Source organism: Juglans regia, chromosome 10 (genome assembly GCF_001411555.2).
Source record: "Juglans regia cultivar Chandler chromosome 10, Walnut 2.0, whole genome shotgun sequence".
NCBI lineage: Eukaryota > Viridiplantae > Streptophyta > Magnoliopsida > Fagales > Juglandaceae > Juglans > Juglans regia.
Window position 1 is genome coordinate 16037886 of NC_049910.1, and position 11611 is coordinate 16049496.

The 11611-nt window shown below is 33.1% G+C and overlaps 1 protein-coding gene across 2 annotated transcripts; it reads left to right on the plus strand.

Annotated features, from left to right (window-relative positions):
* Positions 1–3265: 3265 nt before the first annotated feature.
* On the plus strand, positions 3266–7156 carry LOC108983101. 2 transcript variants are annotated; one of them, XM_018954639.2, is made up of 6 exons: positions 3266–3774; positions 3961–4014; positions 4134–4178; positions 4918–4962; positions 6293–6408; positions 6655–7156. In XM_018954639.2, the coding sequence occupies exons 1-5, from the start codon at positions 3292–3294 to the stop codon at positions 6404–6406; spliced, it is 741 nt and encodes a 246-aa protein (XP_018810184.1). In that variant the 5' UTR covers positions 3266–3291; the 3' UTR covers positions 6407–6408; positions 6655–7156. The 2 variants fall into 2 exon arrangements, with proteins under 2 accessions (XP_018810184.1, XP_018810186.1); XM_018954641.2 differs by lacking the exon at positions 4918–4962 and having other exon boundaries at positions 6655–7142.
* The last annotated feature ends 4455 nt before the right edge of the window (positions 7157–11611 follow it).

The following is an 11611-nucleotide window of genomic DNA, read 5'->3' on the forward strand; positions in this document are numbered from 1 at the left end:
AATATCCTTTCCTAATGGGCCCAACCTGCTAGGGGATACAAACATCCCTTTCACTGGGTATGGTAAACGTTTAACAGTGATTATATCAATGTCTCTTGGCATTTTATTGTGGTGACTAATTTGATCATACAAATGAGTTGTTTGCTGTTGTGTACTATATTTTCTTTTAAGTGTACGCCATTAGACTAAGGTCATTTTAAAAATTTCAACAATCAAGAGGTTAAGATCATGTTGTCTGTTTTGGTAGTGCCAACAAGAAATTTAGAAGTGGTATTTTGCATATATATTTAATGATGATACTTAGGATTTTAGACAATTGTAGGGAATATGTGATTTTGAAATCCTACGAAATGCCCAAAGTTATTAATCATTGGCTGCCAAGAGGAACTTTATTCAGAGAAGCAAATAAAAGGGAATATAGGGTTTGTTTTTAGTATTAATTAAATGACAGATAAAAAAACAACAGATGCCACCTCACAAAGATAGAAGTTACCTTGTTGTCTTCATGCACTCGTGCTTGTGCATCTTGAACTTGTGAAAGGAAGAAAAGATAGTAGGAAAGAAAAGAAAAAGAAAGAAAATGTAAAGAGGGGTCTCCAATGGAGCCATCCATCCATTGAGATCACTAGCACAAATGAGTTGTTTGCTACTGTGTACTATTATTGAGATGGGTACTATTGTTGATCAGATGGGTACTATATATTATTGAGATGGGTGCCATTATTGTGATAGGTACTATTATTGAGATGGGTATCATTGCAGAATTATTGGCTTATAATTAGAATCGTTGTTTGTTTTTTAGTCGTGTAGCACGAGGATGGGTCCGGATAAGGTTAAATGTATTTATTTTTATATATATATATTTTTTATGTCTTTAAGCATTTAAAAAAAAAATCACAATATAATTAAAAATACTTAATTACTTAAGAAAATTAGAATCCAAAATGCGACCCCAAGCATTTCTCTATATTATAAGAAGGTTTGGATGATGAATTAAGATGAGATGAGTTGAGATGAAAGCTGAATAAAATATTAATAGAATATTAAATTTTAATATTACTATTGTTTTAGGATTTGAAAAAGTTGAATTATTTATTATATTTTACATGAAAATCTGAAAAAATTGTAATGATTAGATAAGATTAGAAGTGAAATGATTTTTTTTTTTTTTTTGTAACCAAACCATTTATTATTGCATTCTAATGTCTTATAATTGGCCTCTTTAGATCAATCTGCCTTTCATTCAAGATCGTAGCTTAGCAAATGTGCCTAATTTATAATGCAGTAATCATGAATCCAATGTGCCTAATTTAATTGGTCAAGCAGTCTTTTCTTTCTTCTTTTTTTTTTTTCCATTTTTAATAGGCCAAAAATGTCTTGACTAGAAATATATATATATATTTATATATATCTGCATCCAATGTGATTTTCTACTATATACATTTAAACTTTAACCGGCACTGACGACTTTGTTTATTTTTCCTGTCAAAGTGTTCAAAATTCTTTTAAAATTTAAATGGGATTGAAATTCCCTAACATGAGCAACTGAAGAAATTTGAAGGTTGTGACGTAAAAACCTATAGATTTGTTCCTTGTAAAATTGATGTTTTGCATCGTGATTTAAAGATTGTAATATGTAGGATGCCTATAAAAGTTTTATTTATTATATAAAAATTTGAATGGACAATTAAAGGTTTAAAAAATACCTATAAAAGTATTCATTATATAAAAAATAATAAGCACAAAGGCCTCTAAAAAAAGCCTTTAAAAAATAGTAAAAACAAATACAAAACAATCGGTGTGCTTGGTGCATCTTTGGTTGGATTATGAAATTTACGAGGAAAAAATGTTAAAAAAATACAGAAAAAATGTCATTAAGAAATCCATTAAAAAAGTCCAATATATTTAAACTTGGATATTTGGTTATATATATACATGAACTTGGGTGGTCCGAATATCTGAATTTAAATCCTTGGCCTAAATCCGGATATCCATCTTAATTTTGATCACTCGTTTTAGCTTGATAGATATCGACCTGTATTTCAAAATTCGGATGCGGTTCTAGGTATTGCCGAGTATCCGAGTTTGTATCCAAATCTATGCGTTGATCAAGTATATATGGAGATGATATAATTCCAAGTTCTGAAGTTTTGATAATTCGGATAAAATTTTGTTGACGTAGTAATAGCAATCTGTTGAATCTATTCTTAACATAAAATATTTTTAAAATATAGGTAATAGCTAGTTCTATGATCGCAAACTACAATTATGAAACGTTATAATCTACTTTAAGACTTATGATCAGTCGTTTAAAAGTGTACTATATAATGACTTTTTTTGTTTGAAGTTTTGTAAGTAATCTATAAACTTCAAGACTGGAGGATGGGGATTTAAAAAAACAAACAAGACTGGAGGATGGGGGTATCGATCGATCATCAGGTATCTTCAATATGTATTATCGTCCACACTCCTAAGGCAGGCCTTATCTCTAAGGAAAAAGTTAGAATCATCGAGAATCTATGTCCGATGAATTATTCCGACATCTTTCTTTCTTTTCAAAATACTGCCACGTCGAGACCCTCATCTATTGTGACATTGCCTTCGCCAACCTTTGCATAAGGCGGGTCCAGCTATATATTATGCGAGAAGGGGTGATCGAAGTATTTTTAAATATTTAAAAAAACAAAAACAAATGTACTGTTTGGTCACATGCTAATATATATTTCCTTTTCTAGAGTCATGCTACAGGAATTTAGAATTGTTGTCGAGAGTTGTGATCATATATAGTGCTTAATTTTTGCTGTATTTTGTGTTTTTTTAATTATAAAAAATTACAAAACACAACAAAAAGAATTGTGGATCACAACTCTTATTTATATACAGCTACGGAGTTCAAAAGTGTTGCTTAATGGTTTTGAAAAAATATAGGATATATTTATTATTTAAAAATTAATTTTTTTCATGTAAATAGCGTATTTACTCACTTTTTCTAAAAGAATTGCATGGTTATTGCCTATTTTACGTTTGCAAATTTTATTTCTCTATTAACAATTCTTGGGTAACATAGTATTATTATTTTTTTAATATTTAAAAAATAAAGAAAATGCTAATATTCTCGGGGTGGTGACCGAAGCATGTGACTTAAGCATGTGACCTAAGCATGTGCTCGGGGTGCATTTGAACAAATGCACTGTTCGGTCATAACCACTGGTCTTCAGCATTGTAGCAGACCCATGCATAAATACGAGAGTTGTCCATGCAATAAAATTGCAAAATTATTGTAAGGGGAAAATGGAGGAGATCCGTGAGGTTGCTAAAGCTTATTACGTAAACTTGACAAAGCAGCAGCAGGAGAAAGCCCAGGATGATTTCAAAAATATGAAGATGGAAAACAATAAGAGCATGAGCCTAAATGATTTCTTGGATTTCGTCCTGCAAGACAATTATCCAAAAAGTGTTGCTTGTTCTTTGTTCAAGGATCTAGACGTAAATGATGATGGCAGCCTGGATTTCGACGAGTTTATCACCTTGTTCTATCTGTATCAAAGCAAGAGGCTATTGTATTGTCGTGGCTGCGAAACGTTTCTTAATGGACTCTATTTCACTTGCATCAAATGCTTTGATTCCACCAATAATAGCTACGACCTCTGCTCCTTGTGTTACCGGAAAAAAAATATTCAGCATGACCATGGAGATGCAGTCTTCTTGGACAACTACGCTTTACTCCGCCGGAACATCAAACGCTCATCGGAAACGGCAGTAGACCCAGTTCAGGTATAACATCTTTGTTGAGTTTATACTTAGTGTAGTACGTACTAATAATATATACCATAAGATTATATGCTTGTAAATTTGATTATTTTTATTTATATCTCTTACAATTTTTTTTTTTTTTTTTTTAAAAAACAAGTTTCCTAATCCCGCGTGACTTTTTGATAAAGCAATTGATCTTTGGTGTAGGTTGAAAAGGATGAAAATGAAGGTCAATATGTCTCTGAATTATCGGATCATCAGGTATAATTAATGTCTTTTACTTAAATGGTATCGTTATTGTTTATTTTATATATACCCGTAAATTTGAGTCTTATGATCAGTACTCTTCTTTGTGATCATATATATATTTTTTGATTTAGGAAAACATTGCAACTGAAGCAGATTTAGATGACTCCAATTACCAGGTAATCTCTCTCTCTCTCTCTTATATATATGTGTACGTATAAATAGAAATTTTCTTCCCTAATAAACAACACGCAAATAAGCTTGACTTGGCTCATTTGAGCTTCTTCAAAACATGCAATGACTCATATATAGAAAATTGCATATATCAACAATTGTATATAATATGGATGTATATGCATGCATGCGTACGTATCATGTGTGTTTAAATTTGTGTATCAAACATGCATGCACGACTTCTTGCTGACCAGGTAAATGAAGAAGTCGTAAATGCATCTAACCAGGTAAATGCACCTAACATGTAATTGTATTTCCCATGTTTCTTTTTCCACGTGTCAGGTACATGTTTTCCACACAGTACTTAGATGACGTCATGTATGCCAACCTATTTAATTTGTACCTCATCCCTATTATAAACCACATGAAATATAGATAATGAAATTACTTATTAGCCTATGTGTGACTTCTAATTGATGATAAAACAAAAATTAACGTACTACTAAAACGATGCAATGAAGAAGATGCATATTTTTAGGCAATTTTATCAATTTTATCTTGGTTTTGTAAGTCGACCAAAGCCTTGGTACCGTGTTAGACTTCTCGCTATAATTAATATCATTTCAGCTTCATATATACCAATCTGTTTGAATCTTATTACCATTGTTAAAAGGATGAAAACAACTATCACTTATATGTGAGACTTTGTTACTTATAAAAGCAACTTCTTATTAATTGATGCAGGAAAAAATTACAAATCAAACTGTTTCAAACGTACAACGTTACGGGGTAATTCTCGCATTCACTTCTTCCATGTGATATCGAAGTCAATAAAATATTATATTAGAATTCATTGTTAGATATGTGATTTTGAAAAAGTTGATAAAATTTTAATTTCTTGGATAAAATAATTGGGGCGAAAAGACTTTTCATGACCAATTAATAAATTCATATGTGAAATAAATATTAAGTAATTTTGCTTTATCTAATTAAGGATGCGAAATGAGTCATGTCGTGTTGGTTTGTATCAATTTTGGCTTCACCAAAAATCAAAATAAATAATAAACAAGTTAGACACATTTGACCCAAACCCGATAGTTTATTATATGACTTGTGCTATATAGAGGCTCCACACTTCTGTACACCACTTAAAAACGTGTGATTTTACTCTTTTACCCTCATATTTCATACTAAATATTAGTATGAAATATGAGGATAAAAGAGTAAAATCACATGTTTTTAAGTGGTTTGCAGGGGTGTGGGACTTATGTCTATAATTGTTTGACCCGGCTAAGATGCAAGCAAACCTCTTGAGTAAATTCTATATGCCTACGTAAGGGACCCCCTCATGGATGCATCTTTGAAGGCATATGTCTCAATGACATCTTCAACATCATAAGCAATATCTCTTATGCTTTCCATCCAATTGTTTATGCATGGTCTCGTTTTCATGAAGTTTCGCATCTGCATCTTTCTCATGTAAACAATGGATTCGTTTGAGCTCAGTTTGCAACTGTTGGACTTGGTCGCTCGCTCTAGCCAAGTATCTTGCTTCTTAATGAACAGATCACCAAAAATTTTCACCATAGAAGAGACAACAATATCGACTATTTCTATCCCTCAAAAGAAAATGGATTGACCCATAAGCCCAAATACTCTCTTCCCTTCATTTAGTGAAACTAGATTCCGATACGATCCGATTCTTGATTTGGTTAATTTGGGTCGACATGAATTAACCCAAAATAGAATAATCTCACCCTAATTTTGTTATTACATGTCTGATTTGTGTCAAACATTGACAGCCTTAAATCTAATTAAACTACATTTCATACCAAAAAGAATAAAGAAGATGTTCTCTATGGGAAAGATTACTAATGGAGTACGTAAGTCGAGTCGATGATTATTAAAAGCACTGTGATGACTATTTAGTCCCTCCTACATGAAACCAATTTATAAATCTTCATTGAACTGTTTCTTTGGGGACATTTTCTTTAATTTTGGGCATGCATGCAAGATAAATTAGAATGATGAACCAACAATCTTCATTTACCATTTTGACTTTGTGTATATGCTCTATAGAATTACACACTCATCATATTTGTAATCGTTCAAATTTCAGAAACGCGAGCGAATCCGCAAGTTAATGTCAACACAAGCTGCAAACATCACATCAAAAGTAGCAGGCAGCATCTCAAAGGCTACTGATAGTTCCGAATATTGCAGTGTCATGTGAAGGTTATCACGTAAAACAGATCTAGCTATTGCTTTAAAATTAGAAGTTAATTATAAGTGAAATGTTATTCCGTGCTCAATACTGATCATTTGTAGCATTATTAATGTGTGCATACATGTGTATAAATTGACTAGCTAGATATTGTATCATATTATGCCTTCATTTTCTAAAAATAAACAACATCTTGAATTTTATAAACAACTTTATTGGAGTAGTTCAAGAATAGTTTAATTCGGTATGTTTTGCAGGATTCATTGGTTTGTTTTGTGAGTCATGTCTTCAGAGAGGGGAATAAAGCAGCAAGTTGGCTAGCAAAGTATGCTGCGATAGGTCATCGTATGGAGTGTAAAGTGATTGGGGAAGTGCCGAGGTTGCTGAGAGGTTTAATCCGCTTGGATAAGCTGGGTCTTCCCTTTTTACGCTGCTGCTAACGCAGCCAGTTTTTTTTTTTTAATTGCTTATGGTTTTTGTGGTTTGGTTTTGTGTTGTTTTATTTCTTGCGTGGGCAAACTTTGTTTTGCAGGTTGTTTGTGTGTTTCTTATGCTTTTGCTGCATTTTTTTCTTTTGGTTATTCTGGACTTGTTTGTATTGTGGTTTTATGGTTTTAGTATTTTGACACCTGGGTATTGATCTTATTGAATTATCTGTAATCCCCAGGTGTCTGGTTTGTAATCACGGTTTTCCTCCACCACAAGTGAGGGCAATCAATAAACTTGGGGTACCGTCCTCTTCCTAAAAAAAACATAAAAGATTGGACCATAAATCTCTTGAGCGGGCCAATGTCCAGGCCTAATTCTAACCGAAGTTTTGGCTTTCCATCATGCCCGAAATTACCATATGGGTTAGGGTATAAAACATAAAAGATTGGACCAAAATACTAATTACCCAAACATAAAAGACAAATATATAAACTCTCTTCCTAGCTAGCTTATGTTGTCTACAAATTAAGGGATGCATGTCTAGTACGTACTGCTTTCTATGGACATACTTTTGTCGTCTAAAGACTCTTAAAAAGTTGGCTAACCATCAAAATAGGATGAGCCAAAGCAACATATTAATATCACTGATTGTGAAGCCAACTTTTAAATATCAAAATGGGATGGGGTTACAATCCGAAGCACAATCGAGGTACTCAAACTTTGCCACCACTTGGTGCATGGTCCAGTGGAAGGGGAGACCACTACTCTAAACAGGCCATTTTTGTTTCGTTTATTTTCTTAAATTTGCTTAGTATTGAGAAATTTTATTTCATTTTTCATACTTAATCTCGTGTTTTTTAAATAAGAGAACTATAAATCTTCACGTGGGAGTCCACGTGCTTTCTATTATCTATATTTAATGGAATTTGTAAAATTGGAGGTAATCCAAAATTTGTTTAAGCACAGGTTTGTTAATTATTTTTAAAAAGGGAAAAGGACATATATGTAATGAATCTCATTAACCAAGATATAGCATGAGTCTGAGCGATTTATTTTTTCTTTTTCTTTTTTTTTTTTAAAAAAAAAGAGGAATGACACCCCGATTTCATTGATAACACTAAACTTACTTTTGGAGGAGAAAAACCGTATACATTGGGGGTGGAAACCTTTGTGTTGGAAATATTTCAAATTAATGGATTGAACACATCATAAAGCATACATTGTATAATTGCCAAATATAAGGTTTAGGTAATGTTTGTATGGTCCAATAAGTGTAATCAACAAAGGGACATAATTGGGTCATTAACACATCTCTAGATGCCCATGATTTTGGTCAAATCATAAACTACAACATTTTGACTCTTTTGGGATGAAAATTTTCGTCCCAAAAAACTAGTGTTTCTCCAAAAATTTGTCCCAATATCACTGTCCTAGAAGGTTTCTTGGGATATATGTTTGTTACGAAATTGGAGAAAACCATTCAATAGCATTCAAATAGATTTTTTTTTGGGACGATTTTATTTCGTCTTAGAGAGGTAATCAAATGGTCTAATTTACATGTTCAAATGGTCTAAGTATCTATATTTGGAGTTGCATTTCTCTCCTAAACTCTGCATGTTGCTCTTCTTGTTGTTTCATTCGCATCTCCAAGTCAACTCATTCGGCAACTAACTCATGCTGGTTTGTCATCAATTCCTTGATCTTCGACCTCGCTTCCTCTAATGCTCTAGAAGTGCTAGAGGCATTACTGGACGATGAGGACGAGATAAAGCGCTTAATGTAAGGATCTGTTCTATACTTATTTCTAAATTCAAGTGGAACTCGTGAATATTTCATGTCACGCCAATTTATATGCAAGTGGTAGTCAAACCGTGCCAGCTCTAACCTCTGCATAAATACAAGTGTTGTCCGTGCAATAAAATTGTAAAATTATTGCAAGGGGAAAATGGAGGAGATCTGTGAGGCTGCTAAAGCTTATTACGTAAACTTGATAGAGTAGCAGCAGGAGAAAGCCCATGATGATTTCGAAAAGATGAAGTTGGAAAGAAATAAAAGCATGAGCCTAACTGATTTCATGGATTTCATCTTTCAAGATAATTATCCAAAATGTGTTGCTTGTTCTTTGTCCAAGGAGCTAGACGTAAATGGTGATGGCAGCCTTGATTTCGATGAGTTTATCACTTTGTTCTATCTGTATCAAAGCAAGAGGCTTCTATATTGTCGTGGCTGCAAAACATTTCTTTATGGACTGTATTTCACTTGCATCAAATGCTTCGATTCCACTAGTAATAGCTATGACCTATGCTCCTTCTATTATCGGAAGAAACATTCAAACCCTCGTAAAAAACGACAGTAGACCCAGTTCAGGTATAACATCTTTGTTGACTTTGTAGTTAGTGTGGTGAAGTATCAATCTCAATGCAACCATGTCAACTAGATTTGTTCTCTGCACGTACATACACAAATGATGGCTCGATCCACCTCATTCATGGCCATCTTATAAATTCTTATTCCAACTTATTGGGGGTTGGAATGATAGCCTCCAATATTCACTTAGAACATCCCATGAAATTAATCTTATACATATTCTTAGTTTAAATTAATTGTTCCTGCTTGGTCACATAGTAGTAAAGTGATTTGAATTAAGATGTTTTATTTGGTTTTAAAAAACAAGAGAGAAAAAAGTTGGACTAAAAATATTATAAAGTTAAAATATTATTATAATATAATTTTTAGTGCATGTTTGGGATTGCAGTGAGAAATATAGCTTATAACTTTATGGCTAATTGCAAAAGAGTGGAAGAGGCCAAGATTAGCTTCTAATAAGCTGAGCTATACTATTGAAGGTTTGAAGAGATGCCAATATAAGCTGCAACATTGGAGCAAACAGGCAGTGGGTAACTCAAAGAAGGAAATAAACCACAAGCTATCCCATTAGATAGATTTAAAAATCATTGTCAGACAGTCACAAGTTAGCTATCTCGTGCTTATAATGCATTTCATTACAAGCTACACTGTAAATACTTGACTTATGCAACACATGAGGACACAAGCTAATGGAGGCACGTTGGTAGATAGGCCAGTTAGGGAGTGGCTATGCCATCGGTGGACGAGTGATGAATTTAAGGTAAGCATGTAAAGGTCTTACTCTGTTAACTAATTTATAAGGTAAAACATATATTCATTTTAAAGGAGGAAACAATAGTCTTAGGAAGTTAGCGATGAGTATTATAATGAGCTGTAACACCTAAATTGAGATATCTACCTATTAAGAAAATAGTACATGAGCTATAACAACTGGTTTAGACAATATTTGTTTTCGAGCACCAAGGATTGTTGTATGCCTTTCTCTTTCCCCTACAATCCGATGCATACATTTAACTAAGTAATCATAGTTAAATGATTACTTGTCATAGAAATTAGTGCACATCACTTTGGAAGATATTTATTCTCTATGGAATAGTGTTGGAAACTTTAATAACAGGGATAATAATCTATTTCTAAAAGTTTTATGTGACAATACATCTTTATGTGGTTTTCAATGTAATTAATGTATATATTTAGAATTGAGGATCTGACTGTTTTATTGCAGAAAATGTCTAACCAAAACAAAGAAAATAGGCGTAAACAAAATGTCAACCACACAAGCGAAAGGATGTCATTTGTTGTACTGATGGAAAGAAATGTACATCTATTGTTTTAACATCGTGGATGTTGGGAATCTTAATTTAAAGATATCATTTGAAATGCAAGGGAACATGGTTTGCAAATGATTATATATAAGAACAAGAACGTGATTGATTTCTACAAAGATGTGCATTGGTCGAATAAAAATGGGAGATTTTATCACACCAACTACATAAGAGACTTATTTGAGCTTCCCTTGTTTTATATAAGTACCATCTGGCACTAGTATTATTTTGAATTGTTTAGTGTATGGCAAATGAATATTTCCCACATGGTAAGGGACATTTATTCATGCAGAAAAGTACATGGGTATATGTAACAACCCGCTAGAAATTCACTGGTGGAATTTCTATTGACTTTAGGAACCTCGTGAAAACCCTTAAATTTTTACGGTTTTAGTTTGTCAATATAGTTAGTGTCATCACTCACTATGATGCTAGAAATATAAGTTTAATTATTTGAGGTACTTAGAAGTGTCAGAAGGCGTTATGGTCTACGTCATTAGACTCAGTTGATTATTTAGGATTTTATGGCGCAACAACCAATTTTCATTATTCCGTACGAAACACCTGTTCGAAATTGTGAAATTATTTTTCGGGGCACTTCGGGGTTCAATTTCGGTAAACGATTTTCACTATAGGTTAATTTGAATATTTAGAATTTTTCAGTACTGAGTTTTTTATGTTTTTTTTTTTAGTGAATAGTAATCTCGATAAGCGCACCCAATGCAGTGTTTTCAAAATCACAGTGTGGAATGTCCAAATTAGGTTAGAGAAGTTTTATTTGGACACTTGGCAAGATCTTAGCCACACATAGTGAATGATACTAGACACTTGGCATAAAGATGAACCATTAGATAGATTTGTGAGGAAATCAAGGTGTGAGATCATGCTACCAAAGCAAAGTTTTGTTTCATCTGACCAACCAAATTGTGCCAGACCAAAGAAGGCTTCTATCCTAGCGAAACACTAAATGGTTGGAATCCAATTGAAACTCCAAAAGCTTGGTTGAAACCGAAACCCTAAACGGTTTCCCAAATCCTAAAGTTGGCCTCCAAAGCCTTTCTAACCCGATTTCTAGCATTGTGTTTAATCACTT

Coding starts and splice junctions, on each gene's coding strand:
- LOC108983101 (XM_018954639.2), top strand. CDS start 3,292: ATGGAGGAGATCCGTGAGGTTGCTAAAGCTTATTACGTAAACTTGACA. Junction 3,775..3,960: donor CGGCAGTAGACCCAGTTCAG/GTATAACATCTT, acceptor TCTTTGGTGTAG/GTTGAAAAGGATGAAAATGA. Junction 4,179..4,917: donor TAGATGACTCCAATTACCAG/GTAATCTCTCTC, acceptor TAATTGATGCAG/GAAAAAATTACAAATCAAAC.